The sequence below is a fragment of the Onychomys torridus genome, chromosome 6 (assembly GCF_903995425.1).
Source record: "Onychomys torridus chromosome 6, mOncTor1.1, whole genome shotgun sequence".
In the NCBI taxonomy this organism is placed as follows: Eukaryota; Metazoa; Chordata; class Mammalia; order Rodentia; family Cricetidae; genus Onychomys; species Onychomys torridus.
In genome coordinates, this window is record NC_050448.1 from 16,518,785 (window position 1) to 16,541,946 (window position 23,162).

Below are 23,162 nucleotides of genomic sequence, written 5' to 3' on the forward strand. Positions count from 1 at the left end.
GTGTTATTTGGTTTGTTATAGATCAGCTGTCTTCTGTTATGAAAATCATGTGTGCCTTCATAGTTTTCCCAATTGATTTTTCCCTTAGAAAGGCTAACAGTGTGGACTGATCACTCTCTGGACATATACATTCCAGGTATTTGGAGAACAGCCTCTGGAAAGGCTTCCTCTGGAATCAGATATCTCCCTTAGCCACTTTCAAGGACTAACAGTAATAACAGTTGACATACAAGTCTCCTGATAAGGTAAATTCCACAAGGATGGATGTTAAGTAATAGCTTTACACAATTTAGCTCGGACCATCCTTTCTTACAGCCTTACTAACTTTATAGATCTCTAACTCCTTACCTAACCATTTCTAGGAATATTCAGATAACCTTCTGCTCTGACAGCTATGCTCAGCCAGAACCCCAGTTCAAGCCTCTCTGTAATTATCATCATTGGCAGCATCTGGCCAGGTCCATCCCCAGATGGAGGAAAGTACTTTATCAGAGATACCTCTGTACTCTCTAAGAACACACTTAAGCATCCAGGCTACCTGTTTGAGAAGGCCTGGCAGCTGTGCCAATTAAGCTTAACTTCCTCCTTTCCAAACCTTACCTCTAGTTCCAGATCTCCCTTTAACTATCACCAGAAGCATCTAGCTGTACAAAGGTTGCCTAATGACCTAGCACACTTCCCCCTACCCTGCAGAAAAACAGCAGATAGTTTGGACAGATGGGGCCACAGGAAAAAAGAAGGCAGTTTTATTTTCTCCCACTGACCTAGCAACTTATAAATTCTTAACATTTTCTACCAATCAGGTTTAAGGTTATAGTTGAGCACATAAGATCCCTCTTCTTAGATATTACCTGAGTTTAGCCTTTAGTTAATTCACTTCCCCATTGGTCACTTCTCTTTTGGGTTGCAAATGATAATTAATGGTTATTGCCTTCCTATGTGATTCTTATCACCCCTCCATTTGACCCTGGAAGCCTGGCTTTACACTGCTTGCAAGTGTATATACACCAGGACTTCCAGGGCACAAGGATGGAGAAGAGAAAAGAGAACGGAAGAACTAGATGGGGAAGAACTTGAGGGAACAAACTGAGATGGGGAAGAACTAGATTGAAGGGCTAGAATAGAGTACTAGAGGAACGAGATGGGAGAGGAGGAAGAGCCAGATGGGGAAGAACAAGATGAGAGAGAAGGAGATGGGAGAGGAGCTGACATGGGAAAGAACTAGATGGATGAGAACCAAGAAGGGGCAGAACTAGATGAAGGAATTAAGATAGAACCTAGAGGGGACAGCAGATAAATGTAAAGAGAAATTGGGCAAGAAAGGAGCTAAAAATGAGAGCAGAGTATAAGCTTGTAGAGAGAGAACCGACACAGAATAATAAAGTGTATGGACTAAGGAGTTTCATGTAGATTCATTTCCTAATCAAAGATTAATTATCAGCTGGTTGTAGATTCTTCCCAGACCCTTGGAGGGGACTATCGAGGGGCTGGACCCCCATAGTCCCCGATATCTAAGAGGAAACTCAAGGAAATGTCTTACTTATGATGTACCACCTAAGCTTATCATTTTGAGATTTACCCCGAACAGAGGAAGTTCAGAACTAATCTTATCTTTTTTCCCCTCTATGACTGCCAAATTGTCTCTACATGAGTTATTTTTACAAGGAACTGCATTGTTGTACAGTAGATTAAGACCTACCTACTCTGGGCACTTCCCTATCTGCAGTCATTTTTGAATGATAAATGCACAAGGTTCTTATTGTGATACTGTTTGAAACCAAAGACTGGAAAGAACCTAAGTGTTTCATTATCGGGGCTTGCTTTTTCACTCACCAGTCTATTCATGCACCAATTTTGCAGAATTTTAATGACTCACTGGGGTGTAGCTCAGTGGGAGAATACTGCTCAAGACCTGCCTGAGCACCAGCACCAGCATGAGAGAGAGAGAGAGAGAGAGAGAGAGAGAGAGAGAGAGAGAGAGAGAGAGAGAAGGAGGGAGGGAAGGAGGGAGGGAGTGAGGGAGAGAGAGGGAAAGGTGAGGCTGGCTTGGGATGTGTGGTAAGATGACAGGTAAGAGCCTGTCTCTACAAAGAGCTACATACCCTCACTGCTGTCATTTAGATGAACGAATGAGTCTCTTTGAACATGATCTAGTTCTGAAACCCCCTGTTTTCACAGTGAGTTCACAGGGAGATCTGGCAGAAATCACAAACTGGATAAACACAGCACAGGGTAAAGTGTTTCCGTCTGTATTTAAAGCCAAGCGAGTCTTCTTGTCTGAAGTGGTTTCACACCGCACTCCAGGCTGGCCTGGAGCGCCCAGCAGGCCTCTTGCCGAAGCTTCTCAGCGTTGGGTTCCAGGTGTGAGCCACCATACCCAGCCTGGAGCCTGGGGGATAAGTCCAACTTTACATCATCTCACACCCAGTGTTTACAGTTTCCTTGGTGATTCTGAAGAGCACTGAGGGCTGTGAGAAGATTGCTGTTATAACTTAAATTTTTCGAAGGGAGATTAACATTTTACTTAGAAAGAAAAGGTAACCCTGAGTATGAAGTGTGAGTACAAGATAACAAAATGACTCCACTGGAGAGGCACCCTGAATGCAGGAAACTGAAAGGCCAGTATTAGGAGAGCTGAAGAAATGGCTTCTAAAAGATACTGTCTGTGTTATTACCTCAAAGGGGAGAGATGGCAAAGGCTAACACTCTGAAAGGTTGTGCAAAAATGACTTTTCTGCTAGTAAGAAACACACAATATTGCCTTAGCTGATGAAGAAATAAACTTCTTTACCCTTCCTCACCTGGAAACTCTTACACACACACACACACACACACACACACACACACACACACACAGAAATAAACTTCTTTACCCTTCCTCACCTGGAAACTCTTACACACACACACACACACACACACACACTCACACACACATACATACACACACCACACACACTCACGAACACACTCACACACACACTCACACTCACACACATACATACACACACACATACACACACACCACACACACAGAGAAATAAACTTCTTTACCCTTCCTCACCTGGAAACTCTTACACACACACACACACACACACACACACTCACACACACATACATACACACACCACACACACTCACGAACACACTCACACACATACACACACTCACACACACACTCACACACATACATACACACACACATACACACACACCACACACACACACAAACACACCACACACACACACACACACACACACACACACACGTGTGCAGTTCAGTGCCACTCCACCCCACACCCAGCTAGGACACCTCCCCCATCCCATCCCCATCCCATCCCCATCCCTTCACCATCCTTCACCATCCCTTCACCATCCTTCACCATCCTTCACCATCCTTCACCATCCCTTCACCATCCTTCCCCATCCTTCCCCATCCTTCCCCATCCTTCCCCATCCTTCACCATCCTTCACCATCCTTCCCCATCCTTCCCCATCCTTCACCATCCTTCACCATCCTTCACCATCCTTCACCATCCTTCCCCATCCTTCACCATCCTTCCCCATCCTTCCCCATCCTTCCCCATCCTTCCCCATCCTTCCCCATCCTTCCCCACCCTTCCCCATCCTTCCCCATCCTTCACCATCCTTCCCCATCCTTCCCCATCCTTCCCCATCCTTCCCCATCCTTCCCCATCCTTCCCCATCCTTCACCATCCTTCCCCATCCTTCCCCATCCTTCATCTCACTGCATTAGGAAATTTGGTCTGCAGCACTGTATTGTATTTTCAGTACCCCAAGACCAACTATAATTTTAACTTTTACTAACGCCACTGCCAAATGCCTGGTTTCAAAAGGATATCATTGCTAAGTAAACTTTCTAAACACATACTGGAGTCCGAGGGAAGGGATGTTTATTTGTCATGAATCTCTTTTGACACAACCATCATAATTTTGCAGGTCTAATAGAGCAGTAAGCTTGATTGACAGCATTTCCAGGAGTTCACAATTTCATGGCTAAGGTTCCGATCAAGGTAATATGGTTATTAACTTAATATAAGTGAAGCTTTAAAAAAAGATATAAAAAGCAACCTGACCTCTTTATAGAGAATATTAATGTCTCAGACATTAGACTTAGAGGCCCGGGTGAAGGTCAGCACTAAGGAGGACAGGGAGGTCACAAGGCTGTACCACTATTTCCATCTATGACACATTTGGTCATTAGCACACTAGTGTGAGTAAGGCAACGTGTCAAGCGGGAGAATACAAGCATGGCTGCATGTGCTGAAGGAAGCGGGTGGAGGCAGCAGGCACAGGGCACTTCAGCCAGCCCCTCAGTCATCTTCTCCTCCGCAGAGCAGCAGCAGGGTTTTCTTATAGTCTCCAGACGTGTCGCCCTGGAACCCAAACACAGTGAACTCAGTGACTCACAAAAGCCACAGGAAATGAAAGGTCAAGAGCAATGTGGGCATGAATTGCGTTCCTATGACTTTCCTCACGACTGGACAACTTCTTTACGTGACTCGTACACCAGGAATGTTACACAGGGCAGTTCCTACCAACATCGCTTAGTTTAACCTTCTAATTTTACCCCTCCAGGGCCATTCTCTTCAAGACAGTGCAGTATATTCTTCCATAGAAACAGAGAGGGCAAAGAAACGTTTCCAGCTGTGTTAAAATTGTCAAGCTTTCCAAACAGACTCCCAGTTTCTCTTAGGCTAACAAAGGTGCAGGGCCACCTGGGTGCTGTGGCTTTTCCTCAGACACAAGCACACAACATGCTTTTCTCAACCTGGCCTCATACACCAGCAGGTGTGAACTACTAGTGTCTTAAGTGTGCCAACTCGCTAGCACCCTTCAGCCCAAGCACACATACCACATACATTAAATGCAAAGCTTTTACTCAATTGAAACCCTGCTCTACACAGGGTCCACAGTAACTTTTATGCCCCCACAAGAAAGACGGTCAAAAGACGTCAAGGTCACAGAATGCTTTGCTTTTACAGTGATGGCAGGTTTGCCTTGACCCTAACTGCAGATAGGACCTGACAGCAGAGAAAAAGTGCCAGAGAGAGGCATTACCAAAGACAGTTGATACTGCAGAAACACAGAACACAGTCTAACCACGCGCAAAGTCTTGGGTCTGTTGGGCCTTGGCCATGCCTGTAACCCAGCTTTCCCTTTAGCCTCCTTGGAGTCCTAGCTCAACTCCTGTGACTAAAATGTTTAATTGAGCACAGGAACTGGAGGATTCTTTCATCCATCCTGTATGCTGCCCACTGTCTGGCTCTGGGTTTCCAACATAAGAAAAAGTTCTACCTTGATCATAGAATACAGAGAAGTGGCGAAGTTCTTCCTAAACTCCTTCCTAATGTTGAACAGATCAATCTCACTCCTCGACACCACGACTCTGATGAGGGTGTGATCGTCTGTCCCAGCACCCTTTAAAGGAGAAAGAACACAGGTGTTAAAAGTCTTCACATACAACAACAAATGCCCCTGGTTTGAGTTAAGTCACTTCAGTCTAGCAGTTTAGTAGAAACGGTACACGTTTGAAGAAGTAAATTCCAGGTTGTTGTCTAAAGCATAGTCAGACAGAGAAGGATGCATTCATTAGAGAGAAGGTTCCCACTGTCCACTCACCTTCATAGCATAGTAGAGGGTCTCTGCAAGGTAGGCAGGTATGCTCCGAATAGACTTCACTAAGGAAACACATAATACAACTGTCAGATGCTATTCTGACATGAGAAGAATGACGTAATCACAATGCAAACATTCTCTCGTGTTTTTAGCTCTGTTTCTAAGTGTAAAAGTGAGATGAGCAGCCGGGCGGTGGTGGCACACACTTTTAATCCCAGCACTCGGGAGGCAGAGGCAGGTGGATCTCTGTGAGTTGGAGGCCAGCATGGTCTACAGAGCGAGTTCCAGAATAGCCAGGACTGTTTGACAGAGAAACCTTCTCAAAAAACAAAAGAAAACAACAAAAAAAGTGAGATGTGCTGCAGGAGGGCCCATCCGCAAGCTGCTAGAGCGCCTCACCGACTATTTCTTAGACACTAGCTTGGTTCTCCCCAGAGGTCTGTGCAGGCACAGAATGGCACTGGGCCAGAGGCTCAAGTCTTCCCTGCACCTCTTTGTTCTCTGAGGTCTTTGCTGGCACCTGAGTAGATGTCGTACCACAGCCTTCATCACTGATAAGGTGTACAAGTAGCTTGGAAGTTTCTGTTCCAAGATGTTCAACTCAAATGACCCAAGAAGACTACTACACTCTCTGGAGGCTCTTGAACTGACTTCCTGTGTTCTCGCCTAATCCTCCAAACTGAAACTCACAATTCACATAAGCAGGCTGGATGTATCCACTGCAACCCACCCTCTGGGCCAGGCTGACAGAGAAGCATCTCTCCTGCCACATATGACTGACACAGTTAAGGCTGTGCAGACCGAAGTCCACCCAGCAAAGGACACCTTGAATATAAAAACTTTGTGGTATAGAAAAATGACAATCCTTCAGCTATGAGATTTCTTAATTCTTCCTTTTCAAAGATTAAGAAAAACAGCTTTTCAGGCAGACTCAGAAATTATCATCTGGCTAGGGGACAATATCCGTATCGTTGACGTGACAGGAGATGGGATGGTGGTTGTTTTCAGAGTTTTAACTAAGTGCTCAGAAGAACTGTGACTTTCATGTTTGTCTCCATCATGAAAGAGCCAAGTTTCCAGCTCACAAAGTTGGCTCTTTCATAACTTTTGCTCATTCTCCAGAAAACGAACAGCTACAATGAGCTCTATGTCAAATGCTCAGAACAGACAGACAGGCTGCCTTCAGACCATGTGAAACCAGGACCTCAGGATTTTGGGAATGGCTAAAAAAAAAAAAAAACATAGTTGACTGCAAACTGACTTCTCCAGTTCTTCTGAGCACTTAAAATTCCAAATTATTTAACCCAAAGACAAGCACCATCCCATCTTTTGTCACATCAAAGATATACACTTTTTTTTTCTAGCCAGATGATAATTTCTCAGTTTGTGGGCTGGAGAGATGGCTCAGAGGTTAAGAGCACTGACTGCTCTTCCAGAGGTCCTGAGTTCAATTCCCAGCAACCACATGGTGGCTCACAACCATCTGAAATGAGATCTGGTGCCCTCTTCTGGTCATACATGCTGTATACAAAATAAATAAATAAACCTTTAAAAAAAATTCTCAGTTTGCATGAAAAGCTGTGAGGACAGTATTCAAAAGAATTCTAAAATCCTACAGAAAGGCAAACCTCTGTGATACTGTCCACAGCATCAGAGGGCCACAGTTTTATTTTTCATCTATTTGTTTTTCTGAGACAGGGTTTCTCTGTGTAGCCCTGGCTGTCTTGGAACTCACTCTGTAGATCAGGCTGGCCTCGAACTCACAGAGATGGATCTGCCTCTACCTCCCAAGTGCTAGGATTAAAGTTGTGTGCCAACTCATCCGGCTGTACCTTTTTTTTCTGAGACAGGGCTTCTCTGTGTATCTTTGGTGCCTGTCCTGGATCTAGCTCTGTAGACCAGGCTGGCCTCGAACTCACAGAGATCCGCCTGGCTCTGCCTCCTGGGTGCTGGGATTAAAGGCTTGCGCCACCACCGCCCAGCTGGCTGTACTATTTTTAATGTGATTTGAAAGTGAGTCTTACTAATGCTCTTAGTATTCCACATAATTGGACAAATAATCATGTCTCTACAACATCAACCTAGACTTCCCAAAGGAAATATCAGGAATTTGGTTTATCCAATGCCGTATCATTCTCTTACTTTCCATGAAGAAACATGATGATTTTCAGATTTAGCTTCAACTGGATGAAATCAATTCATATCACAATAAATATTACACACATTGTGAATTCACCTACCCACAGCCAGGAGCAACTGTTCCAAGTTCCCTGAAGTCTCTCGGTCAATGGTTTCCTCAATCTGAAATCCTGATATTGTCATGTACTTGTCAAACACTAGAAAATAAGAAAGAACATGCTTCCATACTTGCTGAAGAAACCCCGCCTTCCTGTCAGGACCACCATGTGCTAAGCCCCAAGCACCATGCTTAGATTCCACACATTGTTTCATAAGTGCTGATTTCCTGAGGGCCTCTTGCTGGTTGTCATCAGTGAGACCAACAGGTAATTCTGCTGTGAGAGATTCTGAAAAGCCCATTTCCTTCCTTCTAAAAAGCGATCAACAAATATGACCAATTTAACTTTTTCTCCTCTTCCTGCTATGAAAATGAGGCTTGGAGCTACAGCAGCCATCTTGTGATGTGGAGGTAAAGAAGGGACATGCTAGCACAGAGGACAGTGTGGCAGGAAAAGAGAAAGATACACATCCTGCCAAATCAACCTCGTCGTACCCGAGGAAATAAAGCCCAACTGTTAAAGCCATGATGAGGTGTTTCTGTTGCTTGCCATCGAACTAATTCTAAACTGACATTGGCATGGGAATTCAATGGATGAATAGGAAGTCTTAGGGACCAACGTGCAGGGAAATTCTTAGAGTGAGACTCTCCTTGGTGTCTCCCATCACCTCTGAGGATGAAAGGACTGCTGAGGGCATCTAGTTTTGTAAGAGCTACAATAGCAGTGTCAAGAACTGTGAGATTTCTCCAAATCAAACTGTGAAAACTGATTTTGCTCTGGGACAGGTATCTGCTCAGACTTGCCCACACATTTTCCAGATTTCCCAAAGCATTGGTCTCAAACAATGTTTTTACTTACCTCTTCTCAAATGAGACACACTGCGTGTCCCAAAGATGGTGATAAACTTTTCTTCATCTGTCCCCCACTTCAGCTCTCCAGCCTGGAACAAGGCCTGCAAGGAACCACCCTGGATGAGTCAGTCACTATTCTGGTTTCCCAGCGCTCCGCCCCTTCCTGGACCATGAATCTGCCTGCCTGTGTGCCAAGTTAGTGGGTCACATGCAAAGCACGGAAATGACAGAAATGACACAGGAGCTCGTGCATGTTGACAGGAAATCCCATCTTCCAGGAGAGGTGCCATGGTTTGGGAGAGGCCCTGCCCTCCACTGCTGAACATGGATTTGCAGACAGAAAAGTAATTCCATGAGAAGCTGTCTGCGTTTTGCTTTGTTCATCCTGTAGCTGCTGCCATGTCTATAGCACACGACAGAAAGAAAACATACTTCCTGTTTACATCTGTGATTTAAGCCAAGTTAGTTATAGAACACCTTGGTACACAGCCACACAGATCATGGTAAAATGCTTAAACGTTGTAGGTTAGCACAGTGGTTGGCATCTATAAGGCACTTAATAAATACTCTTGAAACCACTTGAGTACCCATATTCACTTTTGAAAAACACAAACGCTCACAAAGTTCATGCACAAGCTTACAAAACTTATATGTGAACATTATAAAATCTGAGGTCACCCGAGATGTCGCCAATCTTTACGATGTCATACAGTTACACAATTTTAGTTGCTGTTTTAATAGACAGATCCTTGTTGGGCTAAGAGGAATGTAACTTGACTGGAGATGGCCTTCTGCACAAGGACACTCCAAATAAAGACAAGGCATGACAGTGGCTTGCCTGTGAGTATGTGACTCCTGATCTTGGTAGGCAAAAGCATTCGGAATATAGTGGTCTAGAGCTATTTTTTATTTTACCAACAGACTATTAAAAGATAAGACCCCTCCCAACATCTTTGTGCTCAATAAACACAATTCCCTTCTCCCTCCTTCCTCTAATGGTCCAATCCTCTGTCCAGAACAAGCATTTGGCAAGAATGATAAACACCAGTTTTAACACCCTTTTAAAAAGTCAATTTAACACATTTTAAAACATGAAACTGGGAGCTGGGGAGGTGGATCATCAGTTAAGAGCATTGGCTGTTCTTCCAAAGGAGACTTGGGTTCAATTCCCAGCACCCACATGGCAGTTTACAACTGTCTATAACGCCAGTTCCAGTGATCCGACACCCTCACAGAGCAATACATGCAGGCAAGACCCCAATGTACATAAAAAATAAATAACTCTTAAAAACAAAACATGTTTTAAAAGGTGAAATTGATTTAAGATGTTTAAAATTATTTTTTTAAAAATGGTGAGGTATTGTCTAGGAATTCAGTTCCCAAGCGAATGACTCACTGTGGCTTATCAAATTCCTGAGATAACAGGCCTGCCTCGGTGCCAAGTATCAGTACAGAAAAAAACCCAGAGGTTTGTGCAAAAGCCCTTCGCTGTCTCAGCTTCTTCTCCACCAAGAAATCACAGATCCCCCTAGTGAAGACCACCTCACTGCCTTTGCAACAAGGGACAAAGGGTGTGCACCGGCCCAGACCTGACAGAAGCAATCTGCACAAGGCTGGATTACTGATTCCAGCAGCCAAGAGGGTGTGGCCCGAGTGGTTTCTCTCTGCTGCTCCTGGTCACAGCAAAGGGAGGAAATCTGGGGTTCCGTCGGGGATTTTAAAGTCCCCCCCCCCCCATGAAGGCAGTATTCACACACACAAAATCTAAATGGTCACATCTGCTTCATGACAGGTGAGTGACATGTCCACAGCCTGGGTAATCAACACAGTCCCCAGATAAGGACATCAGTGCCTGGGAGACTATGAGAACCCCACCCAAACCTGAAGGCCCAGAGCTGAAGCCCAAGATCTGCAAGTGATCCACAGGCCCATGAACCTGAGAGACAGTTCTGTGCAACAAACGGCGAGAAGAAAAAAAACAATGAGAAGGTTCAAGGGGACAGCTTTCCCTAGGCCTCACACAACACAGTGCAGATTGCATCAGCTGTGCCGGGAAGTCTGCCCACAGGGCCTCACCACTGTCATCTGAGACTGCACTTCCCTCGCTGTCACCACTGAAAAGCTTCCAGAACTCCTAACCCGAGAGTAGAAGTGTGAGAACAGCACCATCTCTCACAAAAGCCCAGAGGAACCAATCCTGGAAAGCAGTGTGGTCATCTGAAACCAAGCAAAGCCCCTAGCTGGGGAAGGATGAATCAAGAGGTCTCTTCTTGCCTTTTCTCTGCAAGAAGGTGGAGTTAAATTGGATCTGAGCTTTTAACCTGCATTTAGTAAACACTTCATGTGATATAGGAAATCAGAACAGGGAGCTAACACTGAACATGAGGCTTGTTTGGTGGAAGAGAGAGGGTATTCGAGTCCCAGAGTCAGGCTGGGGATTGGAGTTCCATTGTTACTCAGAGGGCCTGGGCTTGTTCCCTTCCAGTTGGGAAAGGCCTCCTGGACCTGAGTGCAGCACTTTCTCATGCATCAGTTACTGACTGAATGCCAGCAGCACACTTGTAGGAGCTGAGGCCGGAACCAACTGACAGTGCCCCAGAAAAGCAGGCTGAGACAGGAAGACGGGACAGGAGGAAGCCAGGGGTGGGTGCTACAGTTTTGTGTGAGGGTCACCTGAGTGGTGCCTTGAGGGTCAGGAAGGGTCACACCGGAAGCATATGAGTGGGACTGACCTTTGAAGAGCTGGGGTAGGAACAAGAGGAGAAGAAAAGAGAATTCAAGCTGGGGTAGAAGGCCTAAGACACGGATTACAAGGTTTAAGGAACAGCATTCAGGGGCCTGGTCTTCATCCTGAAGAGAGTGAAGTTTGAAGGGCTTAGACAGGCACATGGCACACCTGATATTTACAAGGCAGAACGGGCATAAGTGAACTACTGTACAGTGAGCCCTCAGTAAATGTTTCCTGTCTTCTCCAGGGAGGCCAGGACCACAATGATTGAAGCTGTTAAGAAACCAGCCACTGAAAATATAACGTTCCCCCCTTGAGCCAAGTCAGACACATATTGCTGGCTACTGCAGAGTGGAGAATGGGATCTCCCCTTTCTATGGCACCTTAACTGAAGCATGACCAGAGACGGGCTACAGCGGGTGATTCTAGGGACCCAAGTACTCGAGGACCAATTTCCAGGTTTCAGCTCTCATATTCCACGTTTCCTAATGCGTATTCCTTACGTGTGACTGTTTTATAAACCACACTGAGATTGCACTGGGGTTCAGAAGTCCCCGAAGTGAAAATTTTCATTTGGGGGTTGATAAAAAGGAGCTGTCAGAAGTACAATCACCCTGTTTGGAATGCTGTCAAAGGAAACAGAATTTCCTAATGCTGAAATAAACTAAGCTGTAACTTCTTTTGTAATAAAATGTCATTTAAACCATAAACACTTTATTCATTCTTCCTTATTTTATCATACGAGAAGACCCATTCCATCATGGCAATAGAATAGTAAAACAGTGGGTTTTTTTTTTTTTTTTGATTCTCCATTTTGTAAATGATAATAAAGAACATGTCTAGGTATAACTTGCAATATAACTTGCTTATTTATTTCAGCTTTGGACAAAATTATATTGTTGGCCAGATCAAAGCAAGAAAAATTTACCTATAAGGGTCATATGTTTTATAGGGAGCTGCTAAATACATTTTTTACAAAATATAATAGACCTTACTCACCTGAGCATCCAGTTCAACTTGAGCATCATCAATTGCAGTATCAGGGTCTCTATTTGCCTGTAAGAAATGACATGGCACACTGGACCACAGAGCATCTTCATTCTGATGGAAAGATGCACCTGATGCCAATGCACAAGGCACTCTCTCTCCCCAGAAAGCTATGCTTGGGCTAAGAACATATCACCCTGTCTCACTACCACACAGCAGCGTGCTCCAGCACAACCCTGCTGATTCTAAATTCTGTGAATGAACGGGCTGCATACAGCTGCCCAAAATGAATGAATGAGTTAGCCATCTACAGTCTGAATCAGATATTCTGAGGCACAAACAAGCATAGGCAGCATGTGGCCATCACAGTGGGAATGGGCATATACCAGGAATTATTCAAAGACTTTTAAGTGGCCTTAATACAGGGAGGTCATTCCAACCCAACTCCTTTATCAACCATGTTAAGTCTCTACCAGTACCTGAAGGAGGACCACCAACATCCTCTGGTAGTACCCTGAAGTATCCCCCACCACATCATCTTCCAGGCTGGAACCGTATTCTGCAAAACAATGATTTCACACTTGTTCATAGCATCTCTCAACTAGAAAACCCCTGCCCCATTAATCAAATGAACAAGACATACAGGAAGACAGATTATATTCGATTAACAAAAATCTTCTCTAGGCCATCTCTGAGTGCTCTAATTCAGTAAGTGAGCAGCTGGGTGAAAATGGGCTACATTAATGTCCCCCAAAAGCATTCACTCAAGCCTCAATTATGACAGCCACTAAGAAATGCTCTCCCCAAATGTCGTTAGTAATATGCAGACACAGAATGACAGTGTAAGGCTTCGGAAGCGTGATGATACTCATGAAGCTCTGCTTCTTTCAAATGTTTGTGTGATGTGTTTTTTTGTCAGATGTTTTCCATCCTCTGGATTCTTGTCTTTGCATGGTCGTATTTCCCACCAATAAGATATTTTTCCTTTGCAGCAATTAAATTACTTCTGACAGACAGCAATGACCGTTTAGTTTGACCCTCCTACCTCAGGTTCCAACTCCTCACCTCGAGGTCTTAGGAAGGGGAGAGCTGAGCACTACTGAGTCATATACCCTTTCACTAACTCTCAAATTGCTATTTTAAAATGTTCCTGCTATAAGGCACTAAAATATTTAGTCATTGTTTGAAAGCAGGACTATTTTAAAAGCCTGGTGCCTCTTTTTTTGCATGTTAGAACCAGTTACCCAAATAGGAAACCTGTAGGCATCTGATTCCTTCCTCTACTCCAACACCTGCAACTAATTATCAAATCCCCCCAAACATTTGCTCCCCTGGTTTGTACTCTTCATGCCCCCACCTCCCAGCAACCTCAGTGGTGCCCTAATTACTGCACAACTTCCTCTTTGCTTCCCTACAGAGCTATCCATCCAATATACATCTACACTCAAGTCTCCTTCGCTCCTTCAACTGCTCCTTCAAAATTCCATCAGCCATTATACTCCTGACCCAAGGTCACACTCATCCTCCAGGCATGCACATTCCCTGCACTGCCTACCTACCCAGCTTTTATCTCCATAACAGACACACATTTGCCTTTCCCTAGAGGCAGGCTCCGTCAGCTCTCTCAGTCGACTGTCCTTGACGCAGGGTCCTTGTCACTGATGATCAGTTACCTTTGGTACTGGAGACCCATCTTAGCCTTCCTTCCCCAGTTTGCTGAGTTACAAGGAATAAATAAAACATGGCTGTATTTATGGTATACATCATGCTTGATACACTGTGAAATGGTTACCACAAACTAACTGGTACCACCATGTAGTTTTCTGTGAATGGTAAAACAATTTCTAGTTTCTTAGAAAATTTCAAGTGTACGATAATAATGCTATGAATAGTCTCCATGCTACAGCCAGATTCCCAGACCCTGCGCACCCCACCGCACTGTGTGGTGAGCACCATCATCTTCTCCCACACCCTGTACACCCCACCGCACTGTGTGGTGAGCACCAACATCTCTCTCTTCATTGTCCCTCCTGTCCAGCCTTGGCAAACACCACATTACTCTCTACACTAACAGCTTTTTCTGTTTTATCACTTGGTTGGATTCTCCCCAAGTGAGGTCATGCAGTGTTTGTCTTTCTGCTCCCGGCACACCTCTCTTAGTTACGTAATGCCTTCCACGTTGACCTGTGCTACTGTAGATGTCAAAAGTTCCATGTTTAAAGCTAAATAGTGCAGCACTGTGTGTGCATGTGTGTATACCCAGCCCGCTTCTTCCACGCATTTTTCAATGGATACTTAGTATGTCACCTACACTTGAAATTCAACTATCTTGTTTGCATTATAAAGCCTTGCCTGAGACCCAAAGCTACGATGCCCTCTCCCCACTGTCTACATCCTGAATTAATACTCTTCATGTATGCCTTTTTAAATTTCACCATCCCTTAAATACTGACTATAATCTCATTGAGGACAAGACCTGTGCTGTGCATGCCTTCTACGTCTCTCAGGGCAGCAATGGACACAGAGCCATGCCCAGTAACACACTGACAGGATGCAGCTTGCACATTTACCGTAACACAGATGCTCAGTCCTCAATATCAGCGCCCCAGAGGGAGAGCTCTGAAGATCCCATCAAATAAACTGCCACTGTGAGGTCTGTGCATGCCCTCTGCCATAGCGGCAGCAACCATCTTGACTATAAGGAGAAGCTGGAAAGAGAGACTCCAGTAGTTATTTAGGTGCCCTAAATAACCATTCTGATCTTGTGGGTTAACAACACCACATCTAAATTCCATAAGTTAATCCTACGGGAGAGCCACAGTCACTGACTAACATTCCAAGCTGAGTCCAAAGACAAAAAACCTGACAAGATCAGAACTCTCCTCCTTTACTTTCATTTCATGGACTTGAATACATTCAAGGCATTGAAATATGGACTAGACTAAAATACAGAATACAGAATTTGTTTTCACAAACACACACACAAAAGTAGGTCACACTAAAAATAACAACTAAAATACAGGACATGTTGGCCAAGCACTCTCAGCAGATGGTCAGCATACCCTTATCAATGTTTTATCACTCCAGTATGGAAAAGGGTTTCAGTCTTTCTTCCTGATCCCCAAACTGTCTTCTACATAGCTCTTAACATCTAGCGTAAAATTGAATTTATTTGAAGAAACAATATAGAAGAAAAAGCCAGTCTATTCCTATAGTGTCTGCAAGTCCTGTGCAAAAAGAAACTGCATCTCCTTACAGGTGCTGTCAATGACTATAACAGGAGTAAAAAGACAGGAGTGCATTCCTTTAATATTTTGTTTGTTGTCTGCTTTTTATTGAAGGAGAAGAACAGCCTGCTTGACTTATAGTCAATTCACTCAATGGTCATGGACAGCCTGATGCCTGATCTACACAGGACTGCATCCATGTAGAGAAAGGCAAGGCAATGAACTCCACTGCTCACCTTCTTCATAAACCTGTTTTATGGCCCTTATTTCTTCGGGTGTCCTTGAAGCAATAATTTCTGTCAGTACTTTTTCATTGGTCCCAGCTCCCTGTTGGAAGATTTAGTTTTAATGGAGAAAACATGTCAATAAGATAAAAAAGGAAAGCTATTTCCCTGGATGTTATCCAAATTACATAATTACAAAAATATCCAACATAACATAGATTTCTTTGTATACATGTTCTATCATTACAGAGTTAAGAAATTCCACACTAATTTTCTTTCCAGGGGCAATCCAATTCTATTTTGTTTTTTTATTTTGCTGAATGAAAACTAAAATTTACTTTTCTATGTCCATCAAATATACCATTACAGTTGAGATCTTTAATGCTGCCCCCCTAAAAGACTAATGTTTTAAGTTTAGTGCCCAGAGTGGCACCAGGCACAGCTAACCAAACCTTTTAAGAGGCTTTTAGGTCATGGGGGAATATCTTTAAGGGGGATGGTGGGACTACAGTTGTCTCTTCTCTATCTCTGGCTTCCTGCCTGGCTACAGGCCAAAAGCCTTGGGGCCGGTTATTTATGGACATCAGCCAAAGTAAACCCTTACTGCTTAAGTAGGTCATCTCAGGTATCAGAACAATGGAAACCACTTGCTGGAACTCACTTTCTCTTTCTGAAAAATAATAATTCTAGCTGGGGTTTCCTTTTCTGTACTTATAAAAGTTATGCCTGCATTGCTACATCAGAACATATAAGCAGCAATAGGACTACATTTAGGTCTGTCTGTCTAAGACAGCACGTTTTCTATTTCTGCTTCTTTGTAAAAGCTCAAGCTCTAAAACACTTAGGGGAAATTGGAGTTGCTAACAATGCTTGTGATGTATTCTGTTAAAAGGCCCCTTTCTCAAGGTCCTCAGGTCTCATTTACTTCAAAACTGTGATTGCAGGACAGCACAGAGACTCAGAAAATGCAGTCTCCTGGCAGGCAATTCCCTTTCTTCTGCTGTGTGAGCAGAATCCCTGAGATGCTTACTTGTCTACTGATTCAGAACCCACCAAGGACAAGGCACTCCTGTCACTGTCCGAGCAAATGTTTCCACACAGTCATCTACCAGCCTTCTATTTCAAAAGGTAATCATCTCATCTGTAACATTTCCATGGCCTGAGAGTGAACTGAAAGTATACAACTCCAGCACACTAAAATTTTAGGCAATATTTTTAATGTGAAGATTAAACGACACGTGTTAAGTTGGTTCCCCTTGACCCTTACTGACTCCCACAGTTTCATCTCCTGAGCATCCTTTGCTGAAATGAGTCAGATAAAGCACAGGCTGATTACCAGCATAAAGTAGTTCTATGCATGGCCGGAACGCCCTCGCCTGCACCCTTTACCTTCAGAGCGTGCTTCAGTTCATAGGCATCGTAGAGCCGCGAAGGCTTCATCAGAGCCACAATTAACTTCTCAAACTTTCCAGTTAGTTCAGACTTCAGGTCATCCAGAAGGTCCTGCCTCAGGAAACACAAACTTGGTGACCACGGTCATCTCAAACAGAAAGGACGGCCCTTTGCTCTAGTCAATTCTCTACGGTGCTGCTTCAAGTATTACAGAAGGTATCTGTGCTAAACAACACCCTAAGGAGTGTACCTTTGACATTTGACCCAAACCTCACATGGCAGTATATACTGACTAAGGTGTTTAAAGCTGTTTTCCTTAACTTCAAGGGTTAAAATAATATGGAATACTTTATAGAGCAGGCTAATGTTTGTGGTAGCATATGCTTGTAATTCCAGTATATGGGAGGCTGTGGCCAGTCAGCCTGGAAACATGACTCTTTAATTTTGGTGCTAGGATAAAACCCAAGGTCGCCTCATGCCACGAAAACACCCCACAGCCAGTCTACATTCTCAGCCCTTTATAAATTTTGAGGCAGCTGTCCACACTGGTCTTAAGCTCACTCTGTACCCCAGGTAGGATGATGATGATGATTTTATTACTATTATTTCTTCTTCCTTTTTTTTTTTTTTTTTTTTTTGAGACAGGGTCTCTCTATTATGTAACCCTGGCCATTCTGGAACTCACTATGTAAACCAGGCTGACCTCAAACTCACAGAGATCCACCTACCTCTGCCTCCCAAGTGCTGAGATTAAAAGCCCACACTACCACACCTGGCTCCAGGTGGAATTTGAACTTGCAGTCCCATCTCAATTTCTGAAGTACCTAGAATTACAGGCCTACAACACTATGCTCAGCTTTATATAGTAATATTGTACCTCGGAATCCCAAGCCTCCTGTCCTGACCCACCCATACAACCAAAAAACTTAACTAGCAATGTTGCTCTGTGGCACAGCACCTGGGCCATGCAAAGCATATATTCAGCATACATATTTTTTCCAGTATCCTTTTAGAAATATCCTTATAAAAGTTCCCTCAAAGAGCTAGAACATATTTTAGTAGCATAGCACTGTGTCACATGTACAGGGCTTTGGTTTGGCCCTCCAGCAACAGAAAGAAAAAAACAAAAAACAACAACAAAAAAAAAATTCTCAAAACTCACAAATATATTTTTAAGGGCAAGATTTACCCTATAATATCCAAACAATATCTTTTCTTTTACTATCCAATTCTAATATATAATATTAACACTCCAGTGCATCGTCAATGAACATAGTTATGCTTTGAGAGGCATCTTTAGTGTGGGAAAATGTGCAGTCATTTATGAGAAGGGACAGCACACCGGGCAGCAGGACTGGGATTAGACATCTTCCGCCAATGGCTACACTGCTGCTCCCTGGAGAGCACTGGTCCTGGGATCTGTCCCAGCAACACAAAAGGACACCTTCTGGTTTTCCAATGCATCTGTTTCTCAGTGAAATGACAAATGTAAATTGTCAGAATAACAAGACTACATTATGGTATTTCACATGTCCTCTCATTCGGTAAGATCTCAATTTTTACTTTGAATTATCAATCAAATAAGAACAAAAATCAAATAATTTAAAATTTATTAAAATTATTGCAATAGAGGCATATACCTAAATACAGGCATATATCTAAAAAACAGATAATGAACCAGAGAGGAAAGAAGAGGGCAGTGACCAATGTAGGGCCACTGACACCCTGCACCCCGAAAGCATGAAGCAAGGAAACAACTGAGTGAGGCTGTTTTCCATGGTCTTCTAAACCATATGCTATGACAATTTGTTGGTACAGTGCATGTATTCTAGTTATCTATTGATCTTCTAACCATCCGGGATGGTTTAACCTAGTCAGAAGAAGGTAAATAAGTACAGAAGAGCACTGTACCACTCTTGGGGTCTGGGCATCTAAGGATTCTCATATCCCTGAGGTGGAGAGGAGGGTCCTGAAAAAATTCCTTACAGATTGTTTGACTTCTCAATCTCTTTTAAAACTCACAGCCGGACTCTCCCTCCTACCTTGGATGGGTCATGGTCTTACCTTGCCAAACAGAGTCTTAAACTCCTCGGCAATTTCCTGGCGCTGAGCATTGCTTCGAGATGTGAGCAGGGTCAGGATGCTCTCCTCATCGGTGCCTGGAATTGAAGGTTAGCAATGAAAGCTGGTCTCCCACACACCCGCTCTCTAAGCCACCTTTCCAATTAGCTCACCGCCACTCTGTGCTCTCAATGCCCTCTATGAAAACATAAAACAGCTTACACAGAAGAATATATAAGATTGAGAACTTTTAAACTATTATATTTCATACATATATGAAAGCACCACACACACAACTTCCTATTCTCAATTGGACTTAAAGTGGATAGACAAACACTCCTGGCTTTTAACATCTTGGTGTGCCTACCTTTCATGCAAAGTTACATAGTTACCCCAGTAATAGCTGTTCACAAAGTATAATGTGTTGAGTATTACAGGAGGTTTATTATTATTATTATTATTATTATTATTATTATTATTATTGAAGAAAAAACATAGTGCCTGGCTTTAAGTTATAGATAATTTAGGGTAGAAACTTAAAAACCTACAGATAAGCAAACTACAGAAGAATGGCAAGTTCCTTAGGAAGGTCCAAGTGTTACATGAGAGGCAAAGGTGGGTCTCCTGGCTAACAAGAGAAGAAAGGAGTTTGGGGGAAGGAGGTACCCAACAGTGTCTTGAAAGATGAAGGCTTCTGAGAGGCAGCCATATAGGGACAGGCTTAGAATGAGGACAAAGCTCACAGAACAGAAAAATGTGGAACTTGCATGCAGAGCAGACAGCCAGGATCAGAGATATCAAACAGTAATGGGAGATGAGTCTGAAAAGGGGCCTGGGAATGCCAGGGGCAACCTCTCAAGGTAAGGAGAATGACAAATCCAGTGTAGGAGCCTGAGAGTAGACCAGTCACACACAAAAACCCTCAAGAGGTTAGCAACTGGTTAGAAAGGTACTGGGGCACAGGATGGTGGTGGTGGTGGTGGTGGTGATGGTGGTGGTGATGGTGGTGGTGTGGTGGTGTGATGGTGGTAGTGTGGTGGTGGTGGTGTGGTGGTGTGGTGGTGTGGTGGTGTGGTGGTGTGGTGGTGTGGTGTGGTGTGGTGTGGTGTGGTGTGGTGGTGTGGTGGTGTGGTGGTGTGGTGGTGTGGTGTGGTGGTGTGGTGGTGTGGTGGTGTGGTGGTGGTGTGGTGGTGTGGTGTGGTGGTGTGGTGTGGTGGTGGTGTGGTGGTGGTGTGGTGGTGTGGTGGTGTGGTGGTGTGGTGGTGGTGTGGTGTGGTAGTGTGGTGGAGGTGGTGGTGTGGTGTGGTGGTGTGGTGGTGTGGTGGTGTGGTGGTGGTGTAGTGGTGGTGTGGTGGTGGTGTAGTGGTGGTGTGGTGGTGTGGTGGTGTGGTGGTGTGGTGGTGGTGTGGTGTGGTAGTGTGGTGGAGGTGGTGGTGTGGTGTGGTGGTGTGGTGGTGTGGTGGTGTGGTGGTGGTGTAGTGGTGGTGTGGTGGTGTGGTGGTGGTGTGGTGTGGTGGTGTGGTGGTGTGGTGGTGGTGGTGGTGTGGTGTGGTGGTGTGGTGTGATGGTGGTGTGGTGGTGGTGTGATGATGTGATGGTGTGGTGTGGTGTGGTGTGGTGGTGTGGTGGTGTGGTAGTGTGTGGTGGTGTGGTGGTGTGGTGTGGTGTGGTGGTGTGGTGGAGGTGGTGGTGTGGTGGTGTGGTGGTGGTGTGGTGTGGTGTGGTGGTGTGGTGGTATGGTGGTGTGGTGGTGGTGTGGTGGTGTGGTGGTGTGGTAGTGTGGTGTGGTGGTGTGGTGGTGTGGTGGTGTGGTGGTGTGGTGGTGTGGTGGTGTGGTTGTGGTGTGGTGGTGTGGTGGTGGTGTGGTGGTGTGGTGGTGTGGTAGTGTGGTGTGGTGGTGTAGTGGTGTGGTGGTGTGGTGGTGTGGTGGTGTGGTGGTGTGGTTGTGGTGTGGTGGTGTGGTGGTGTGGTGTGGTGGTGGTGTGGTGTGGTGTGGTGGTGGTGGTGGTGTGGTGTGGTGTGGTGGTGTGGTGGTGGTGTGGTGGTGTGGTGGTGTGGTGGTGTGGTGTGGTGGTGTGGTGGTGTGGTGGTGTGGTGGTGTGGTTGTGGTGTGGTGGTGTGGTGGTGGTGTGGTGGTGTGGTGTGGTGGTGTGGTGTGGTGGTGGTGTGGTGTGGTGTGGTGGTGGTGGTGGTGGTGGTGGTGTGGTGGTGTGGTGTGGTGTGGTGTGGTGGTGTGGTGGTGTGGTAGTGTGTGGTGGTGTGGTGGTGTGGTGGTGTGGTGGAGGTGGTGGTGTGGTGGTGTGGTGGTGGTGTGGTGGTGGTGTGGTGTGGTGTGGTAGTGTGGTGTGGTGTGGTGGTGGTGTGGTGGTGTGGTGGTGTGGTGTGGTAGTGTGGTGTGGTGGTGTGGTGTGGTGGTGGTGTGGTGGTAGTGTGGTGTGGTGGTGGTGTGGTGTGGTGGTGTGGTGTGGTGGTGGTGGTGGTGGTGTGGTGGTGTGGTGTGGTGTGGTGGTGGTGGTGGTGGTGGTGTGGTGGTGTGGTGTGGTGGTGTGGTGGTGGTGGTAGAAGAGCCCCTTAAGCAAGAGAAGTGGACGTGTGCTGGACAAAAACACTGAGTTACCAGTTTGCTCACACTGTGTGTAAGCTAGACTGGTGACCTCAGAGCACAGAGCTGATGTCACTTACCTACCCAGTTCTAGAGAATGAATCTAGAGACTTCGGGATGGTCTAAAGATACCATGTCGTTATCTGACTGCATTTGTAACCACCTCCCAACCTGTTTTATGATCCTTTAGAATAAAAAGGTTTAACTTACCCAAGCCTTTCATGGCCTTCCGAAGAGTTTCTGCATCAGCCCTGCTATCAAATCCAGGGAAGTCAGTCACGGTGCCTCTGAGAACCTGAGAAACAGAAGGAAGGTATTATTCACACTGTGACCAATGTGAAAAGGCCAGTAACATCGACAGCCCAGTCTCCCTTTGCTCAATGCTGTGTTTGACTTCTAAGTAAATTTACCACCTGGTAAGACTTGCGACCCACTTGAAAGGGGAGAAAGCACTTGGGGGGAAGTGGCAGGGCCTGTCAAGGGGAGGAGACACTCAGAGCCACCGGCAATAACATCGAGGGCAGCTCCCTCATCTCCCTCACGCCCAACCAAGGCCTGCTGCTTCCCAGAGGTGTGCCCGCAGGCTTCCTTCCCTGCTAAGTCTCTCCCCTTCGGTCTTGAAGCACACTGAGCCTGCATTAAAATAAGATGTCCCACTCTAACCACTCAGTTGGAAGTGCAGCTCTGGGTTTACACAGCCTTCATACTGAGTTCTGGTCCTGTAGAGCTGGGGATCTTGAGACGATTCAGCGATTTCTGAAAACACTTGGCCATTTGTGTGCCAGGCAAGAACCGTGACGGAAACTCTTCTTTAAAAGCCCTCCTGCTTTGAATTACCACATGGAGTGCTTCTACTAATCTCTCATGATGCCCAAAGCTGGAAAGTGACAGGCAAGTAAGTAACAAATGCAGCGGAGCAAGCAGGTGCAGAGGCTGACGAGGGCCACGCATATGAACACAAACTTGAGAGAGGGTGACAGGGAAAGAGAAGAAGGGGGAAGAGAAGAAACTGAGGAGGGGGGATAACCCAAGACAGACATAAAGGTTGCCTGTAAAGTCGCCAACATGACAAAAACAGACAACTGCAGAAGTTAGCTGTCAGCATGCACAAAAGCACATGAGAATAAAATGATCTGCTACTTCAGATAAAGGGTTAAGTGCTACAACGGACTGGAAAAAGAATCGGGTTGGACAGAGAGTCAACATGGGAAAGGCC

At 45.1% G+C, this 23,162-nt stretch overlaps 1 protein-coding gene across 1 annotated transcript in view; it reads right to left on the reverse strand.

The window, feature by feature from the left end:
* Positions 1 to 3,889: 3,889 nt before the first annotated feature.
* The window catches only part of Anxa5 (annexin A5), a 30,184-nt gene continuing 10,911 nt past the window's right edge, over positions 3,890 to 23,162 (reverse strand). Inside the window, exons 3-13 of the mRNA XM_036191578.1 lie at positions 22,157 to 22,241; positions 19,348 to 19,442; positions 17,281 to 17,394; positions 15,904 to 15,994; positions 12,920 to 12,999; positions 12,453 to 12,509; positions 8,733 to 8,826; positions 7,878 to 7,973; positions 5,641 to 5,699; positions 5,317 to 5,439; positions 3,890 to 4,394 (exon numbers count right to left, since the gene is read on the reverse strand). Coding sequence (XP_036047471.1) covers positions 4,332 to 4,394; positions 5,317 to 5,439; positions 5,641 to 5,699; positions 7,878 to 7,973; positions 8,733 to 8,826; positions 12,453 to 12,509; positions 12,920 to 12,999; positions 15,904 to 15,994; positions 17,281 to 17,394; positions 19,348 to 19,442; positions 22,157 to 22,241 — 957 coding nt within the window. The 3' untranslated portion in view covers positions 3,890 to 4,331. The remainder of the gene's footprint in view (positions 4,395 to 5,316; positions 5,440 to 5,640; positions 5,700 to 7,877; positions 7,974 to 8,732; positions 8,827 to 12,452; positions 12,510 to 12,919; positions 13,000 to 15,903; positions 15,995 to 17,280; positions 17,395 to 19,347; positions 19,443 to 22,156; positions 22,242 to 23,162) is intronic.